The 21,489-nt window shown below is 40.8% G+C and overlaps 1 protein-coding gene across 14 annotated transcripts in view; it reads left to right on the forward strand.

Moving 5' to 3' along the window:
* The window catches only part of LOC5575390 (solute carrier family 12 member 4), a 791,918-nt gene that overhangs the window by 587,938 nt on the left and 182,491 nt on the right, over positions 1-21,489 (forward strand). For all 14 annotated transcript variants that reach the window (XM_021849571.1, XM_021849567.1, XM_021849570.1 and 11 more), the window contains one exon: positions 3,511-3,593. In XM_021849571.1, coding sequence (XP_021705263.1) covers positions 3,511-3,593 — 83 coding nt within the window. The remainder of the gene's footprint in view (positions 1-3,510; positions 3,594-21,489) is intronic.

A 21,489-nucleotide genomic window follows, 5' to 3' on the forward strand; every position in this document is an offset into this window, starting at 1 on the left:
GCTTTCCAGAGAAGTATTGGAATTTTCAAAAAAAAAAAGTTCGGGAATGCTTCTCAGAGAAACTTCGGAATGCTGTCCAAAGAAGCTTGGGTAAGCCTCTCAGGAAAGTTCAATAATGTTCCTAGAAAACCTTAGGAAAGCTTCCAGATGACCTTTGGAAAGCTTTACGTGGACTACAAATTGAACTTTAACACTTCACTTTTGCAAATAAAAAATAAAATACTAAAATCACTTGTAAGGCGAGCAAATACCTTTAAACTCTAATATGTGTTGCTTATCTTGACAGATAGGCCTATTTCGTCTGCGACTTACAGACTTCTTTAGTGTCGAGTGCTCGACACTAAAGTTAAAGTTGTTAAAGTTCAATTTGTAGTTTTAAACATACTCTAATAATCCCTCCCCTAAATTTAATATAAAAAGTGTAGTTTACGTGGACACCTGGTAAAGCTATCCAGAGAGTTTGGGATTGGTTACCAGAGTTACCAGAAAAGCATGGGAAAGCTTTTAATAAAGAAGATGTTGGAAAAATATTAAAGCATGAAAATCACATAAGAGGCGATTGGAAATTCAACTCAAAAAGGTCGGGTTATTCCACCATTCAAGCTAACAACTGCTGAGAGCAACTTGCAAAAGCTTCCCAGAGAAGCCTGAGGATGTCGAAACAATACCCAATAAGATATCTTCAATACAGGAAATTCATTCATTTTTATAACTATCCAACCTGTACCTACATGCCTCAGTACCAAGTCATAAAGACCAGACCAAATAACAAAAAATATGGAATTTTGTCTTTCACCGTACAACACAACCCAGACCACCCTCTGGGGTCTTTCATAATGGGAACGATTATTGCTGTCGTTGCTAGATTCTCACAATTTAGTTCATTTCTACACCATGCCCGGCAGAACTTCTCCCCATCCACAGACTCCTGCCGTGTATCAAACTTTCTCCCACATAACGAAGCGGTCTTCGTTAGCCTAATGGTAACGTCCGCGGTTACAAAGTCAATCCCTGCTAAAGGTGTCTGGGTTCGATTCCCGGATGGTCCAGCATCTCTCCGTTATGAAAATTTCCTTGATTTATTTAGGCATAGAGTAGCATTCTGCCTGCTACACGAGATACGAATGCAAAAATGGTAACTTGGACAAAGAAAACTCTCAGTTAATAAATGTGAAAGTCCTCAAAGAACCAATAATCTGAGAAGCTCTATCCCAGTTGGGACGTAATACCAAGAAAAAGGACCAGCTGGTAGCCACACAAAAGAATGAAGAATTGGGTCCGGGTTTTGGAACGTGAACTTATCAGCAGAGAACAGGCACCACACAGAATAGTTTGTTATCCAACCCCCAAAAGAATGACCCCGCATGGGAGGAAGAAAGAGTCATTGCTCAATTACTTCATTTTCTTTATGATCTGAAATGGCCGAATATCTTCCGGTTGAGTGGCTGCTACGGACGTTTGAATGGGTCGCAGTCACATCAGATAAACTTCGATGCGATGTGGGTGGATGATTTTTGACTTTCATGGGAGAGAACATGATAAGAAAGCATGGGGTTTTAAGAAAAATATGAAAGAATAACTTGGTGATCCGGGAAAAAACTAACTGAATACAAACGGGGTCAATTTCGTTTGCTTGCATATGGGCATGTCTCTACGATTCTAATAGAGAGTGTTTGACTCATCGTGAATGTGAGTACAGCAAATTTGAACTGCAGGTTCTGTTTCATAACAGTCAATTTATTCTGAAGTTAACGCGCTAGAAGGCGCTAATGAGCATATAATATGTTGTTCAACTTCATATTCTTCTTCTTCTTCTCCTTCTTGGCATTACGTCCTCACTGGGACAAAGCCTGCTTCTCAGCTTCTTATGAGCACTTCCACAGTTATTATCTGAGAGCTTTCTTTGCCTAAATTGCCATTTTCGCATTCGTATATCGTGTGGCAAATACGATGACACTCTATGCCCAGGGAAGTCAAGGAAATTTCCGTTACGAAAAGACCCTGGACCGACCGGGAATCAAACCCAAACGAATAAAAGGGATAGCATGAAGATTTCTGACCTAAACTCAAAACTGATGATTGCAACAGCTCTAATACAACCCAAGCCATAATCAATTTCAAATCAATAGAAAATCATTAAAGTTTGACAAAAATCAACAAAAAAAAAGTGGCACTGAACTCTTCAACTTCAACAACAATGAGCACGTGTGTCAAAAAATGCGCCCACTCAGCACTCACCAGTACCTAGTTCTTATCGAACAGTCCAGAACTCTTCTGATGCGAACATCCGAATATCAAGCCCAAGATATCCCATTTCATTTTGTATGACAACAGTTCACATCCCAGCACGACAAATAGAGAAAAAAGAGGAAAAACGCCTCTTTGAATGAGTTTTATTCCCAATTTCCGATTCCGAGAGCATGCCATTCTTCGTTTCGGCCATTCTCCCACTCGATCATCGCAACGGGTCATCCCCTTGTCAGGGAAAACTCACCCTCCTTAAGGAGCTGAGCTCGGTTTTGTCAGCCGGTCACCAAGACCGGTCCTTCCTATTTGAATTTGATTTATTTACCGTCGTCTTCGTCTTCGTTGGCGTCACCGTCTTTCAACGTCATCATGGTCAGAAAAGATTTCGGGTGACATAATTCATTTCCTCTTTCCCCCCGGGGGCGATCACCATTGACAAAACCGGCTTTTATCATCTGGTGCGCTCTCTCTGCAAGAAGAACTTTTGCCACAGAACGAAGTCTCTAAGGAGTTTTTCATCTTTGAGAAAAGCGTTCATTCTTGTGTGGAGTAGAGTGTCCATGCGAGGTCATCAAATTTAAACAAAATTCTGTCTCCAGATCCTGAAAGTGCTGAAAAGGTTTGTTTTCTAGAAAAACCCTATTTGGGTTTTTAAAGATCAGTTCGAAATTTTCAGTTACACCCTTTTCAATTTTTCAGCTTGACTTTTCGTTAATAGGTCTCACAAAATATTTAATCCTTCTTCAAAATTGTTACCGCGATTTGACCCGTGATTTGAAAAGGTTGGGCAGGCTCAGGTCCACGGCTCTAAATGATTTTTTAGAAAGCTGGTAAGCATATCTTTCATTCTAGGGCTGATCATCATATAGTCATGGTCGAACATAAAATTTTTCTGGGACACCCTAGAGTGTGGAGTGATTGTGTGGCACAACAGAAATGACACCAAAAATTAAAGTTTAGCCTTCAGATTTTTGCAACTCTTCATTTTTCGTAATCAAAAACATCAACCCCAATCCTATGCGTTCCATCATGGTGTCATATCACACAAGTCAAATTCCCACACCCACCCATATCATCTGCATCAGTAGTTAGTTCGAAAGTAGTTTCATTTCATCTAACCATCTCACCACAAAACTACTCCCACGATAGGAGTCGTGAACTGATTTTACTAATGGTGCTTTTTGCTCTTATTTTTTGTCTCCCATTTTCCTACCCCCTCGTCGGCCGCAATGCCGAAATCACACAATCCAAACTCGGATCCAGACTATGTTAACTGCCATTTCGATGTCTGCAATTGCCACGAACGGGGTGGTACCGGCGGGCGGGAGCTATTTCATGATATCGAGGTAAGTGGAAATATTTGTTCTTCTGATTTCTGATTCTAGTCCCATTTTTTTTTTCTTTCCAACGTCGTTGCACAGTGTACTATTTTTGTAACATATTTGAATCTACACTTGTGACAAAATTTTCAGGTGAATGAAGAACAACTTAATCTATACATACTTTGTCAAAACAAACTTTATAGATGTACAAAATATTATGTACACTGGAATTTTACACTCATACAAACATGTTTTCTATGACTATGACTATGACTTTTCTATTTTTCAGATAGTACTATCCACAATTTATAAGTTTTCACAAATATACGGGAAATTGGGCAAAATGGAACACTCACCGATGTTTTACAGGAAGGGGGGCCGCTGGATTGTGTCGTTCCTTTCTCCCAAATTAGTACACTGTGCATCGGTTATCTAATCCAAACTACGTGGGTGTGACGGCTAAAGTTCAAGTAGGATGGTTGATTTCTTTTTTCAATATCTATTACTCACAGATTCCCAGCAGCATAAGCGCCATGAAAATTTGAGGAGCACTTTGAGCATTTTAATCCCGACCGTGATTAATAATGTTCGCTTAACTTTTATGGAACTGAAGCGGATTCTTTGGCTTGGGCAATAAAGTTTTCCAGATTAAATTAGCTGAGCTCTGACCAGGGAACTTTGACATGGCTTTTCATGAAATTAGAATTTCTCCAGAATGAAGCAACAGAATTCTTAGAAAGCGGCTTGGCTAACCCGGCAATGACGGAAGATTATTGGTTCAAGCGAACTGTAAAATAGGCTTACGATTGCTTGACGAAGGAAAACGGGGATATCATTTTTCATGGGTTAAACTGCTTGTGTTTGGGAGCAATCCGAATCGGATTATCCGATTGCCCTGCCGATTGCGTGGGGTTATGGTTTCTTTCCGTGCGTTTATCTTTCGAACTTACGTATTTCGATAGAACTAAATTGACTTGATATGGGATTGAATATACTCTAGACTCAGGAGCCGAGAGAGCCGAAGCGGTAAATGTGCAGCTATTCAGCAAGACTAAGCAGAGGGTCGTGGGTTCGAATCCCGCCGTTCGAGAACCTTTCCATAAAGGAAATTATCTCGACTTCCCAGAACATAGAGCGCTCTATACAGTATATTCATATCTGCCAAACGATATACACATGCAGAATGGTAAACTGGCAAAAAAAGCTCTCATTTGATAGAACTGTGAAGAAAATAACCTTGGCTAGCGTTAATGAATTCATATGAAAGACACACAAATAACACTCTCTGACTGTTCGGGCAAGTAAAGATTCAATCAGCAATGTTCACCTTTTTTCCAATGGTAAAAACCCAACTCAAAGATAAATCGTAGTTCATGGTGTAATCTGGCTTCAAAAAAAATAGTCTAAACAAAAAATAAATAAATAAATAAATAAATAATAGTCTGAAACATCATCATTTTTCGAGACCGGGTTGACACGGTTGACTCTCTGCATTCAGATCGATTTTCTTTTGTCGAACTGTGTAAGCGACAGAGCTGGAAAGAGGCGAACATTATTTCTAAACTGTAACAAAAACAAAACAAAATGATCACGAGCATCAGAGTGCTGATTTACTCGCATATGTCGTGCTCGCGAATGAACGAAACTAAATCTGTTCGTGAACGTCTTCAGAGCTTGTGAGATCACTCTTGAGCTTGAGCTTGATTGGCCGCCCGTGGATGCTACTCCAGTATCGTCAGATCAGCTGCACTTGCACAAGGAACCAACCAAATGACTGCTTGGGACTAACAAGCATCCTCATTGTATAAGTGCTGGTGATCTTCTATTTTTAGACGACAATGGTGCCTGCCACGTCAGAATGCAGACCAATGTGGGGAAGAAGGAGGAAATGATGTTGCACTTATACTGGCCCACTGTAGACCGTGGAGTCCGACTACATCTACGCCAGTTCATGCGGGAGTGTATGGATTGGGGGAAAGGCATGGCCGAGAGGTTTCCTTTTGTGGTTAGCAGACTGCCTAAGTATCAGGCGTAAGGAAAGGCATGCGCGTGGAAGAACGGAAGCGTTAGGGAAACGGTTTTTTTTCGTCTCTGGTTCTAGCTTTTGCTATGAACGAATATTTTTGAATATTTGGGAAAAAATCTGAAATTCATTCTACAGTAGCCAAACAGCCAATCGCAGTCAGCGAAGCCAGTGAAGCTCACGCCTATCGCTGCTGTAGGCAAAAAGCCTTGAAAATTTCAAAACACCCGTTGCTAAGGGCAACCCAAAATTACTGTAGAAAAATGTTCTATTTCCCGCATTTAGAGCATTCAATGACACTAACGATTTGAAAAAATCATGCTCCCAACATAGGCTACTTGATGAGATTCACGTTTTTGTACTACTGTACTGGGAAAGCCACGTGATATTCGCGAAATTCAAGCCTACTACTATTACCGTTCCCAGCACTGGTTTTGAGTGTGAAATTTAGAAGGGAAGATAGAAGCAAGTGAGAGATATACTACTACAAAGTACGAGGAAAGAGACGGGCATGGGATTGAACCCATGACCTTCTGCTTATGAAGCAGAAGCGGTAGCTATCAGACCACCAACCCCGTCACTATGTGCACTGTCAAAAAGCTTAGAATAAGAAGATCAACGTTTTCCAACAATTTCTCCAGTTTAGTGCCTTTGAAAAACTGAATAGGGACATAAGTCGACCATTGTGCCGGATATCTTTGGACTCCGAGATTTTTCACCTTAACAAAGCCGAACGTTTCAATTTCCAGTGCACATTAAGCATTTCACGGTGGAATTCTCTCTCTTTCACTCTTCAACAAAACTTGAAAACAATGGTGCCAGTACTTGTCAACTTTGACAGATACTGGCACCATTGTTTTCAGATTTCCCGAAGGAGAGAAAGAGGGTGATTTTCTGATGACGTCACCATGCAATGGGCAATTCTGCTTCTTCGCGAAGCGCAGAGCACTAAGCGAAACATAAAACGGCGACTGATTGAGTCGCTACGGATGCTGAAAGCTGAAAGCAGACGAATGCAATACCGAATGATTGTTTACATTCTGATTCCGTTCGAATGGCATTCGGGTTTGAGTGCTGATGAGCGGCAATCCACACCACGGAATAATTCAGTGAGTGGGAATCCGCTCAGTAAGTTCAATGAATTCGAATAGGCCAGGGAAAGTGGTTCACATTGAGTGAATTTACAGCAGAGAAAAGGTAGATTTTGTATAAAAATTGACAGGAAAATGAATGACAAGTTCATCCACTTCTCCTGGCCCATGGATGCTAAATGCGTTCACTCGTGCCTCGCTTTTACACAATCGGTTTCATGCTACATTCCACCCAGTACGGTTCAGCAATCACTGAATGCTCGGTAGCAGTGGATTTGTTGCTAATTTTTATCGGTGGCGTTTGGGTGAGTGAGTGAATTTTCCCATGCTTGATTTTCCCTAACCACAAGATAAAAGTAAAATTTTGACGGAATTTTTAGAAAAACTTGGGTTGATTCCTAAGAACATTTCAAATAGTATGCTTGAGATAATTCCTGCAGGAATTCTGAATTTGATTCATGATATATTTGTAGGAATGTGTAAGACTTTCGAAGTAATGGAAATCTGGCAAGCTCTTGTAGGAATCTATGAAGAAGTTTGTGGAATGGAGGATCTTGAAATTCCTGGAAAATAATAATGGAATAATCGCCTCGAGGAGCTTGTGGATATACTTTTATAGGAGTACCATGCACCTGTAGAAATACTCATAATAATTGCGGAAACATTTCAACATATCTGTGTTAAATTGGTTGATAGATTCCTATAAACAATCTTTGATGGATTCTTGGAATAAATCCTGTATGGAATACTAAAGGTATTTCTCCTGGAAAACCAAATAAGAAAGCTAAGTTTTGCTTGAAACGCATAGTCGATAATCCATTCTCCCGTGAATTATGACCTTTCATTGTTCCAAGTGTCCTCTCAATGGTTTAGGGACAAGAGACTAAACATCAAATGCCAAAATGTCGAATTTCAAAACGTCGAAAGGACAAAACGACGAAAACAGTGAAATTTAAAGGGCGATTTGAAATTGTTTTCTACATTTATTTTTCACGTTAAATTTACGTTTGGCATATAGTGAATCATTTATTCTTTGGGAAGAGAATAATTCTTACAAAACAATTCGTTTTCTACCAATCATCTCTTTTCGACGTTTTGTCCCTTCGACGGTTTGTCGTTTCGACATTTTGGTATTCGACGCTTTGAAATTCGATGTTTTGGCTTCCGACGTTTTGTCGCCCAACCCCCCTCAATTACTTGTGTAGACGTTTGACTACTTGGAAATAAATTATAGGCTCCTCTCTCGAAGGTACCCGAGCAGAAGAAAATAACTACCGAATACCAAATTGAGGATATTTTCCAATACTTACAACCTGAATGAGGTATGAATGAGCCCTGCATAAGAGGTAAAATACATCAAATAATACCTTCTGCATATTCTACAAATACCAAGCTGATAATTAAATCAGGTATTGTAATGATGGATTTTCATATAAAAGTGAAATTTTCCAATAATAGTTCAATACCTCCAGCAGTCCTCAATACCTAACGAATACCAAAATGAAGTAGAGTAAAATGGGGCAAAAGTTCGAGTGGGGCAAGAGTTTCTTTTTAAGATTTCTAGCTCAAATAAAATCAAAACTTTGAAATGTCATGGTGGTTAGAATGCTATTCAAGTAAGAGACTTTCACTCCAAATATCATAAAAATCGATTAAGATTTGGAAAAGTTATGGCTATTTGTTGTTTTTCGACGTAAATATTGTATATTTGGTCAAACTTTCGATGCATGGAACCAAATGAAGATAAAATATTTTTCAATATTTTATGTAAGGGCGTTTCTAGGCCTATCATAAGGATGCTTTGACGTGTATTACTTTTTCCATAAATAGTTGGAATCAATTTTTGGCCCATAGCGGGGCAAAAGTTCAAATCTGCGGGGCAAAAGTTCGACCCATGTATAAACCCACGGAAAATTTTTCAAATTTACTGAAATCTACATATTATCTTCAAATTTAACGAAATTTTCCTGATCGTGCGAAAAATGTCACAAAAATTTTACATTTTCACTTAGTTTTGCGAAAAACTGCTATTTTTGGGTGTATTACAATTAACCCTGTTTTGGCCATTTTTTGATGAAAATTTAGTGTGTATTTTTCGGCAAACATAAGTTTACGGCTGGTATAAAGTATGCCTGGCATAAAAGAATTGACATTTTGTGGTTTAGCCAATGAACTTTTGCCCCACACTAGATTCGAACTTTTGCCCCACCGGTGGCGCAAAAGTTCGATTAAGACAATCAATTTTGAAACTTTTATAACTAAAAATGGGTAAATATTTTGACACAAGTTTGTTCAGCAAAGTTATAGCCAATATGTTGAAGGTTCGCTGTATGGTATTTGTTTTGTTTCATCTGCTATTATTTTCCTGGAAACTTTAATTATACCACTAAGGTCGAACTTTTGCTCCACCTTACTCTATTTTGAATTGTTTTAAACATTTTTTTCCAATACCATTATAATACCAAACTGAGGTATTGACAACTGAACAATACCTAATTATAGTATGATACCAACATATGGTATGCATAAGTTATTGCGAGTTATTATTTCCTCCTCGGGTAGGGTTGGTATATATTATCGTAAGCGAAGGTTGTCTCAATTTTACTCATTCGAAAGACACTGTGTCGTTTTTGAAGCGTAAATTCTTACTCTTATGTGTGGAGTGCAATCAGCACATCAGCATCACACAATGGGTGAAATCTTCTACAAGCGTGAGTAGTGATCTCTTGAAGGTTCATGAATGTTTACGTTTATTTACAAACATACTCATGAACACATGTATGTCTAAGATTATACAAGTTCTTTGAGTATAGGCCTTCTGATCTTAAAGCGTATTTTATATGATTATACACCACCAAGATTTGACATCAATGACTGTTTAAGGTGAGCCAAGAATTACTTGGAGTACAGGTCATCAGACCTACAAGCGTAATGAGAGGCATTTCAGAACCTTACAAACTATAAAACATGCCCAAACAAGCTCATATAGTATGGTTCTATCAAGTTTTGTTTTCTTGGATACCCGGTTCACTGATAAAAAGCCGTTCCGAATTTGATTAAACACGGTTGATCTAAACTGCTTGATCATGATTCTAATTTATAAAACTCCGAGAGATCTCTCTTTACGTCTATAGATGCGAAGGCCTTCATTCAAAGAAGATTTTGGATAACCGCACACAATCGTTTATTTCAAAATTTGATAAACCATATGATTTTGTGCCTATTTGGGTCAAAACTTTTTACATCACGTCAGAAAGGTTAATGGTTTGGTTATAGATATACAGCCATCTGTTCGAAGGATTCAAACCATAGAGTTCTACCTGTTGATGCCAAAAAGAGTTACGAATTTGTACAATAATTTTAAGTATACTTTTGAAGTATTGATGTGAATTAAGGTGCAAAATCCATGGCCTTTATGTGCTAAACATATATGTTCAATTATTTTTGGAGAAGTTGCACGATTACAAATTAATTGTAAAATAGTGCAAATCTGATCAAATTTCAAAGGTCAGTTAAATGAACAGAACTCATAATTTTGAGCAAATTTGACTCATGATAATACGTAAAGTTTTCATTTTAGAAATGAAAATAGGAGCTTCGACAACAGTGTCATTAAAAAATATAATGAAATGTGTCATTAGAAGCGAAAATGCAAAGATATCACATATGATAAAAATGGCTCAAAAGCCGGAAATTTAACACTTCTTTTCTCCTTCAATGTAAATTTTACGCTCAGTTCAACGATATTTTCATATTCAAAAGCTGGGATCCATTGTTAGTCACCTGATTCTTCCATCCCACGACACTTCACCAGGTAAACTTCGCACCGGTATAAAATAAAAACTTGTTCTTTTCTCCAGATGAAAATTCTTTCGTTTCGTGCTTCGATAGAACGAGTTGGTCGCCATAGAAGTTGGTGGTGGCAATCTTTGATAAAGAAATATAAGTTTGTCGCGTAGATTTCTTTATGTTGTTTAAGAAACAATTCGAAACTTGGCAATATACATGCTGTACGGCAGACACAATGAATGCGATGGGAAAGTTAGTACCGTCCGAACGTGGGACACTTTTTTAACTGTTCTTTTGAGCGATAATGGAAAAGTACATCATATTTTGTTTCGATTTGATTGTTGTAATATATTTTGCACCTTTTTGCTGAGGTAACGAGGAATTAATCGAAATTCATTTCATAGTGGGTATGTTCTTGTAAACCATTTGTTTACAATACTATATCGAACATTTCAAAATTGTGTAAAAGAAAGTTCTCTGATGTATGATTTATTGCAACTTATAAAAAAGTACATATCGAAGGCATACATAAACTGTATACACAAAACAGTTTACCTATGCTATACATATTCACAAGAATTAAGCCGAGCTTTCGTTTCGAAAATTCCGCATAGGATTACGTAACTCGTCGTGTAGCTTTTTCTCCCGAATCAGACCGGATTGTAGCATCTTCAGTCGACTTAATGCCGTCGTTGTGGGGTTTACAGGGGGTCTACTAGGGCTGCGAGGAAAATTTGCAACAACAAAAGCATAGGAGAAGAAAAAAAAACAGTAAACTTGCTCCACTCGAGACAAGTGCTCCATCGAGAAGAATGGGCCCGAGCTGCTGGAACTCTCCTGGGTTTGGATGGCGTTGTTGGCTAGATTATGAAGGACGCCAAGACGCCGGCTGTGTATCGAATAAACATTCAAAAGTAAATATGCCCCAAGGATTGCCGCGCTGCTTTTATGGTGCACTTTTGTTGGTGTTGTTGTAGAGAGTCATATCTTTGCAGCATGCACTATTTTTTTTTCTGTAGTGCGATGGAAAAATAATGGCTTTTCTAGTTCAACCAAAGTTTAGAGAGCAAGTGCTAATCAGAAATGGGATTTAATTTTGTTTTCAGTCTGTTGAAAAATTGATGGAGATTTATGATTTCTCTACGTCTATCTTCAAGGTTGAGGTTAGTGAAATGTATGATGAGCGCACATGTATAAGTAATTGCTTTTAACTTTTTATAACAAGTTGTGTAATAATTATGTATTAAAATTAAACAGATTTGGAACAGCCTTTGTTATTAAAACTGATTTACTTTGAATTTTGTCATAATTTCCTCAATTAGTGTTCTCTCCTGAATTTCCTCCGAGGATTTCTCCACCGATACATGAAAAAATATCCCCAAGTAGTCCTCTCTAGATTCGTCCAGGAATTATTCCGGAGCTTTCTTCTGGAATTCCTCCAGGGATTCTGCCAGGAATTCCTCAAGGGATTTCAAGAAATGCTTCCGGGAACCTCAAGGAAAATCGCTACATGACTTACTCTAAGGATGGCTCCACACTATTCTTCAGGGGTTACCCAGGAGTTTCTCCTTCTTGGCCGGAGTTCCACGAGTTTCTTCAATTTCGAGATTCTTCCATGAATTCCTGCATGAATTTCACCAGAAATTATCCTAAGAATTTCGCCATGGAATTTCTTCCAGGACTCCTCCACAGGTCACTCCTGGGATTCTACCAAGAATTCTTCCAGGGATTTAATCAGAAATTCCTTCAGCTGTTCAACAACTAACAAATTCCTCGAGATATTCCTCAAGAATTTCTTTTACGAATTCTCCCAGAGTTATCACCAGGCTAATCTATACATAATTTAATCAAAAGATGTCTCAACATAACTCTTTAGGGATCTCCTCAAAGAGTTTCTCTTAAAATTTCTCCAGAGATTCTTCCATGAACTCCTGCAGTAATTTCACCAGAAATTATCATAAGAAAAACATTAGGAAAATCTACAAAATTCCTCCAGTGTAATCTCCACATAAATTTCTTTTGGAAATTCTCTTCATGGATTGGTCCAGATATGTCTCCTGGGGTTGCACCAGAATTTTTTCCATGGATTATTCCAGGGATTTCTGCAGAAAATTCTCAACAGGTTTTTTTTTTCATGGATATATCTACGGATTCCACCATTAAAATCTCTACAGCGTTTGTTTGTGGGATACCTCAAAGGATTTAAGGGGTGGTATTTAAGAGATGCCTCCAGATGTACAACATCGAATTGCTCAAGGGATTCTTCAAGAATCTCCCAGAATTACCACCAGGACATCGTTACATGACTTACTGTAAAAATTTCTCCAGATAATTCTCCAGGAATTCCACACGGGACTCCTCCACGAACCGCTCCTGGAATTCTTCAGGGATTCTTCCAGGTGTTCAACCACTCACGATTTCCTCGAGGGGTTCCTTATTAGGAATTCTCCCTGATTAACTATCAGGAAAATCTTCACATGATTTACTCATAGGATTTCTCCAGATAATTCTTCATGGATTTATTCAGATAGTTCTCCAGATATACCTCAGGAATTTCTTCAGGGGTTCGTTCTTGGCCTTCGAACATCTTCCGGGGATTTTTATAAGACTTCCTCTTAAAATTTTCATGAATTCCTGCAGTAATTTTATCAGAAATTACCCTAAGAATTTCTCCAAGCATTATATTAGGTAGATCACTACAATAAATCCTCCAGTAAAATCTTTAAATAAATTCCTTTTGAAAAATCGTTTCATGGATTCCATCAGAATTTTCTCTATGGATTCCTCCAAACATAATTCCAGGCATTTGTCCAGAAAAATCTCTACAGTGATTCTTTCTGGGATTCCTTCAAGGATTTTCCAATGACTCCTGGAGTCCTTCAGTAATTAACTTAGATGATGCTTCAAAGATTCCTACAGGAGTTTATCCAGAAACTCCTCCAAAGATTTTTTTAGGAAAATCCCTACAAGGATTCCGGCAGAGATATCGTCTGTTTTTCTTCAGAAATTTCTCGAAGGATTGCTCCAGAAAAATTTCAATATGATGTCCTATAGAAATTGTTCCAAGAATCGATTGCATATTTCAATGAAATAGGATTTTTGCCTACGCAGTCTTCATTATAAAAATTCCGTTGAAAAAATAAAGACTGCTTAGCCAAAAAGCATTGATGTTCCAGAGATTTATTTAGGAATTCTTCGGGAATAACGCAAAAGACTCTTGCAAGAATTTTTCCCGAGTTTCTTCCAGCAATTTACGAAGGGATTCCTCAAGGGATTAGTCTATATTTTTTCTAGGAATACCTCCAGGGATTGCTCCATGAATATCCCTAGGAACTTATCCAGGGATTTATCAAAAAACTTCCTGTAGGAGTGTTACAACCCCTCGGTGTTGTGTCGCTCCTAACAACGTTATTGATCATGCCCCTCTGTGCGATAAGGTTGCGCGCCGATGGACTTCTGTCATCTTGTCCATGTATTGGACTAGAATAGAAAGCGATCATGGAAAACAAATCTGAAATAGTGAAAACGAAAGTCATTGGAGACACATGCAGATTTGCTTAAAGCTAGTTATTTACAGTTTTCCTTAATCTATTATCATTAAAATTACCTAAAACTACATGCTTATATCTATGAAGGTAGTACAATGAATTTGTAACTTTACGAATATAAATTAGAGTGTTTTTTCCCTAGATATCACGATAAAGTTCATGCGACTTATGCTAGAGTTGATGCTAACCTTAAATTATTAGATCTAAAATTATCACCTTCAGGTAACTAAGATAAAATACATATGAATTAGACAAAATACTTACTAAATGACATATAGGCAGACCTTATAGAGCTAATCAGGGACATTGGACATAGGACGGATAAAGAAACGAAGATTGACTAAACGTGAGTACTATTTTCAACCATACAAAGCAATTACTCAATTAATGAAATAATTACATGCAGGATATTAAAATATCTCCAAATACAAGCGGATATTATAAATCTCGGAAGACCTCTCTTTCTTCGCCACCGAAACCCAACAACTTTTAATATCGTTTATTGGAAGAGGTGCGAAATGTCCAATCCGGTCGACCATAATACCCCTACGACTAGCAGAGGTGCTGAAGGTAAGCAAAAACCCGAAAAGACACGTCTCTCCCGAAAGCAGAAATCAAATAAAGACCCCCCAAACGACCCCAATCCCCAATACAAGACTTCTGTCGAACAAGACAAAGCGCGAGTAGGTGGAACTAAGTCGCCAATTTCCTCCCGGATTCGAGCCTCGACGAAGGGAAGAAGTTGCATCATGTGTGCGGATGTAGATCAAAGCCGGATGGTTCAATGCGTTACTTGTAGATGTTGGTGCCACTTTGATTGTGCGGGAGTTCCTCAGGACATCGATCAATGCGAATGGAGTTGCCTGAAATGCGAAACTGCGAAGGCAAACCCGCGTAAGCAGAAGACGTCCAAAGCGAAAACCCGAAGCGTAATGCAGACATCGAAGCCAACGAAAACTACTACCAAGAAGAAGAGTTCTGGAAAACCAAAGACGGTACAGGATTCAACTTCCAAGGACCTCCGAACAGATCCGAAATCCGCGGGCGGTGAAAAACCGACGGATCTGGATGCTATGCTGTTGGCTGAAATCGAGAAGAAGGAAACGGTGTTGGGCAGAGCTAAATCGATGAAATCTGAATCATCTTGCAAATCAGCATTATCGCTGAAACTGCAGATGCAGCAAGTTCTGGCTGAAGAAACATTGATGCTTGAGGAGATGCGGCGGAGACGTGAATTCATGAAGAAAAAGTTCGAGCTGATGGAGGAATTCGCCGAAGTACGAAGCTGCCCTGTCCCAGGTGCTAAAGTGACCGACCCGCTAACGAAGGTAAAAGGTTGGTTACAGAAGCAGGTCCCATCAGACATTGAATCGGAAGATGCTACTGAGGAGAGTGATACAGATGGTAGTAGCGATGATACGGATGAGACCTGTTCAAACCACGAATCCGAGGTTGATGAAGATCATGAATCATCTGATAATGTAGAACAGGAAAGCGAGGGTGATGAAGTGAGCGACTCGGATAGCGATGCGACGGCAAGAGAAAATCTATATGCGCACGAGGCGAGATTCGCTCCGAGAGAACGTTCAACTCCCGTTCATGCGAAGTTACCCGGCACTTCAACGCGTGTGAATCATTCTCGTATCAGCAACGCTCTCACACGTGAGCAGGTGGCGGCCCGCCAGGTAGTTCCATGTAGCCTTCCAAAGTTCAGCGGGAACCCCGAGGAATGGCCCATGTTTATTTCGACGTTTGATAGTACTACTTCGATGTGCGGCTATAGGGACGAGGAAAATATGATTCGTCTCCGGAATTGCTTGAAGGATGAAGCCTTTGCAGCTGTGCGAAGTTTCCTCATGCACCCATCGATGGTCCCGAAAGCGATAAGCGTATTAAAGCTTAGATTCGGCCAACCACACATGATAATCAGTACTTTACGAGATAAAGTCCTAGCTATGCCACCAGTTAGAGCCGATTCAATCGAGAAGCTGGTCGACTATGCTCTGGCCGTGCAGAATTTGTGTTCTACGATCGATGCCTGTGGACGGAAAGAGTACATGAGAGACGTAACCCTAATGCAAGAGCTAGTGTGTAAGCTCCCACCGGCTATTAAATTGGACTGGGCAAGACGCACAAAGAAATTGACGAAGGTAACTCTAACCACCTTCTCTGATTGGATCTTTTCGATCGCAGAAGATGCAAGCATCGTGGCAAACCCCCGAAAGCCAAGCAGCTACGAACATGAAGCACGAAGTAAGCGCCAAGGAAAGGCGTTCGTAAACGCTCACGTTGATTCTTCGTCAGCAATCGCGAGTGATCAGATGGCAGCTGGAAACCGGATGCACAACGCTTCCAACCAGAAAATGTTCCTGGAGGAGTCGATTAGCTGTCCTCTATGCAAGGGAAGTTGTCGGACGGCCGCGAAATGTAAACGATTCCTCGATCTTTCGTATGAAGCAAGGTGGGCTGCGGTACGCGAATTCAGATTATGTCGTCGATGCTTGCGTAAGCACGGAGGGAACTGCAATAGCAAAGTGTGCGGTGTCAACGGTTGTGCATTTAAGCACAATTCACTTCTACATAGGAATCTTGTTGCACCGAGTGTATCGGCAGTTAGTGCAAATCAATCAAAAACTAAAGAAGAGCACAGTGTGAATACGCACCAAGTGAACGCTGGCCTGGAGCTTTTCCGTTATCTCCCCGTGACATTATTTGGACCGCAAGCGAAGGTTGAATGCTACGCCTTTCTCGACGATGGATCGGAGTTAACGTTGTTGGATGAACAAATAGCCAATGAGTTGGAGCTGGTTGGCAATCCACTGCCATTATGTTTAAAGTGGACAGGAGGAACTCATCGATTCGAGGAAAAGTCGAGACGTGTGGATGTTGGAATCTCCGGTATTAATGGTAAAAAGTTTGACTTGAGCGGAGTGCGAACGGTTGAGGCACTTGAGTTACCGTATCAAAGTTTGAACGTTGATGTCCTAAAGAGCAAGTATCAGCACCTGAGTGATGTCCCAGTCGAATCGTATAATCGAGTGCGTCCCAGGATTCTCATCGGAGTCAAGCATGCCAATGTTTCGTTGGTGAGACGATGTCGTGAAGGAAAGGATGGCGAACCCATCGCTGTGAAGACTCATCTAGGCTGGACGATCTTCGGAGGTCGGTCAAATCACGAACCGAAGGCTGACGGAAGTTATAGTTACCATATATGTGCATGCAATCACCCTAACGATGAGCTACTTCACCGAGAAGTCAAACAGTATTTCAGCTTAGATAGTTTGGGAATAATGGCACCGGTAAACTCAACGATGTCTAGAGACGATGAAAGGGCGATGGCATTATTGAATTCATTCACGCGAGTGGTCGGAAACAAATACGAATCTGGGCTTCTATGGCGTTTCGATGATATCCGTTTACCTGATAGTCGGCCGATGGCTCTTCAACGTCTGAAGTGCCTGCAAAGACGTTTGGCTAACGATGCCAATCTAAAACTCGCCTATGATGAAAAACTGGCTGATTATCTGGCGAAAGGCTATATTAGGAAGGTAACAGCAGAAGAGTTGGTGCAGAAAAAGGACCGAATCTGGTATCTCCCGACATTCCCAGTGATCAAACCCAACAAGCCAGGTAAGATCAGAATTGTATGGGATGCGGCAGCGATGGCACATGGAGTTAGTCTGAACTCGGTACTGCTTACTGGTCCAGATATGCTTAGCTCGCTGGTAAACGTTCTGAATCAATTTAGGGAGTATCGCTATGGTATTTGCGGAGACATCAGGGAGATGTTCCTCCAGATTGGTATTCGCCCCGAAGACCAATTTTGTCAACTTTTCCTGTGGAACGATAGCATCAACGACGGAGAACCTAACACATCCATGGTCTCTGTAATGATCTTCGGAGCTCGTTCATCGCCGACGACTGCCCAATTCGTAAAGAATCAAAATGCACGGAGGTTCGAAGTAGAGTTCCCGCTTGCGGTTGAGACCATATTGAAAAAGCATTATGTGGACGATATGCTTGCCAGCACGGAGACGGAGATAGAAGCTATAGAGTTAGCTAAATCAGTAAAACACGTCCACGCGCAAGGAGGCTTTGATATCAGGAATTGGGTATCGAACTCCCCCAAGGTATTGGAAGCTTTAGATGAAAGTGCCACAGGAAAAAAGTCTTTGAATTTCACGGCCGAAGTAGCCACCGAAAAGGTATTGGGAATGTGGTGGAATACATCAACCGATTGCTTTACTTTCAAAATAAGTTGGTCTCGATTCGAAGCAGCGCTGATTGATGGGAATCGAGCCCCCACCAAGCGAGAGCTACTGCGCATTCTTATGAGCATTTTTGATCCGTTAGGACTTGTATCTCATTTTCTAATGATACTCAAGGTTACGCTCCAGGAAGTGTGGCGTATGGGGCTTAAATGGGACGACCAGATAGAAGGAAGGCAGCTCGAGAGTTGGAAGGCTTGGATAAGTTTACTACCGAAGCTGGAGGAATTACAGATACCCCGATGTTTCCGTCGAGTTACAACCGTTGGAGAGCATAATCAGATTCAGATGCACACCTTTGTTGACGCAGGTGATAATGGCATGGCGGCTGTCGTATACCTACGGTTCGAAGAGCACGGATATGTAGAATGTGCATTAGTCGGAGCGAAGACACGTGTAGCTCCTCTGAAATACCTGTCAACTCCAAGGTCAGAACTTCAAGCCGCTGTTATCGGCACGAGACTAGCGGACACAATATCCAAGTCTTTATCGCTCCCAGTATCTCAACGCTTCTTTTGGTGTGACTCTCGTAACGTTCTGTGTTGGCTACGCTCTGACCACCGACGCTATAGCCAGTATGTTGCAGCGAGAGTAAGCGAAATTCTAGATACTTCGGACGTCACCGAATGGAACTGGATCAAATCGGAGTGGAACGTCGCTGATGATGGCACCAAATGGACGGGTCAGGTGCAGCTAAAAACTTCTGATCGCTGGTTCCAAGGACCAGCTTTCCTGCAGCAACCGGAGCGAGAGTGGCCAGCTTCGCCACATAGTATGGAAACAACGTGTGAAGAGATGAAGTCGAATATTCTAGCGCACGTTCACAGTAAAGATGCGAAGGCAGTTGTTGAAGCAGCTCATTATTCCAGCTGGAGGCGATTGACTAAAGTTACGGCATACGTGCAGCGATTCGTGGTTAACCTACGAGCCAAGCAACAAGGATTACCTTTACGGCGAGGACTATTGTCAAGTGAAGAACTACGACTGGCTCAGTTATACCATTTTCGTCAAGCGCAATTAGATGTATTCAGCGAGGAGATGAAGATATTATGTCAAGCTAAGGAAGCGGGAAATAATCTGCGAACACAAGTGGAAAGCAGCAGTCGGATCTACAAAATGAGTCCATTCTTGGATGAAGATAGTGTCCTACGAATGAACAGCAGGGCTTCTAAGTGCCACTTCCTTTTTCCAGATGAAAAATACCCGATCATACTTCCTGATAATCACCCGGTAACCAACCTTCTGCTTTCGGATTTCCACGAAAGATATCATCATCGGAATTATGCTACAGTGGCTAACGAAGTTCGTCGACGATATTGTATTCCAAGGCTTCGCCAAACGCTCCGTAGGATGAGATGCAGCTGTATGTGGTGTCGCAATCGTGATGCAAAACCTGCTCCACCAGAAATGGCCGAACTTCCAAAAGCAAGACTGGCTGCGTTTAGCCGGCCGTTTTCCCACGTAGGCGTGGATTATTTTGGGCCAATCGAAGTTATTGTGGGTCGTAAAGTCGAGAAGCGTTGGAGGGTCATACTGACGTGTCTGACGATTCGGGCTCTTCATATTGAGGTCGCTAACACTCTTAGCACAAGCTCATGCATGATGGTGTTGAACAATTTCATCGCACGTCGGGGAACTCCTGTTTGCTTCTATAGCGATAGGGGGACAAATTTTGTTGGTGCGTCCAAAGAACTTCGTGAAGCTCTTCGCCTTTTGGACAGTCACGAAATTGCAAAGGAGTTCACAACACCAACAACGTCTTGGCAATTCAATCCACCGGCCAGCCCCCATATGGGAGGCAGCTGGGAGAGGTTGGTTCAATCAGTTAAAAGGAATCTAACGGAAGTGCTCAAGTGTAAGCGACCAACAGACGAGGAACTGCGTAGCGCGTTAACACAGATAGAATCTGTACTGAACAGTCGGCCTTTGACTGAAGTACCCGTGGACAACGAATCAGAGCCGGCGCTTACCCCTAACCATTTTTTATTGGGGTCATCGGATGGATCGAAACCAATGACACTCTACGACGATAACGTCCAGATGGTCCGACGTGGATGGCAAGTGTCACAGATGATAGCAAACCAATTTTGGAGACGCTGGCTTACTAACTACCTTCCCGTAATCACAAGGCGAACTAAGTGGTTCAAAAAGGTAAAACCAATAGCGGTAGGTGACGTCGTCGTCATTACAGATCCGGAGTTACCGAGGAATTGCTGGCCAAAGGGCCGAGTTATTGGTACAGTAGAGAAAGGCGGACAGGTACGTAGAGCAACAGTTCAAACAAGCAAAGGGGTTTACGAGCGTCCGGCTGTGAAACTGGCGGTACTTGATGTTTGGAGCGAAAGTGGGTAAGCCAAATCTTGGAGTTGGCATACCGGGGGGGGGACTGTTACAACCCCTCGGTGTTGTGTCGCTCCTAACAACGTTATTGATCATGCCCCTCTGTGCGATAAGGTTGCGCGCCGATGGACTTCTGTCATCTTGTCCATGTATTGGACTAGAATAGAAAGCGATCATGGAAAACAAATCTGAAATAGTGAAAACGAAAGTCATTGGAGACACATGCAGATTTGCTTAAAGCTAGTTATTTACAGTTTTCCTTAATCTATTATCATTAAAATTACCTAAAACTACATGCTTATATCTATGAAGGTAGTACAATGAATTTGTAACTTTACGAATATAAATTAGAGTGTTTTTTCCCTAGATATCACGATAAAGTTCATGCGACTTATGCTAGAGTTGATGCTAACCTTAAATTATTAGATCTAAAATTATCACCTTCAGGTAACTAAGATAAAATACATATGAATTAGACAAAATACTTACTAAATGACATATAGGCAGACCTTATAGAGCTAATCAGGGACATTGGACATAGGACGGATAAAGAAACGAAGATTGACTAAACGTGAGTACTATTTTCAACCATACAAAGCAATTACTCAATTAATGAAATAATTACATGCAGGATATTAAAATATCTCCAAATACAAGCGGATATTATAAATCTCGGAAGACCTCTCTTTCTTCGCCACCGAAACCCAACAAGGAGTCTCTAACAAATCGTGGAGGAAACCTTGGAGGAATTCCTATTCTTTTTGATGATATCCCTGTAGGAATTCAAGAGCGAATCTTGGTAGGAATTTCTACAGGATTTTTTGGAGGAATCCCTGGAGTTTTTTTAGAAGACAGATCAGT

This window comes from Aedes aegypti, chromosome 3 (assembly GCF_002204515.2).
Source record: "Aedes aegypti strain LVP_AGWG chromosome 3, AaegL5.0 Primary Assembly, whole genome shotgun sequence".
Taxonomy (NCBI): Eukaryota; Metazoa; Arthropoda; class Insecta; order Diptera; family Culicidae; genus Aedes; species Aedes aegypti.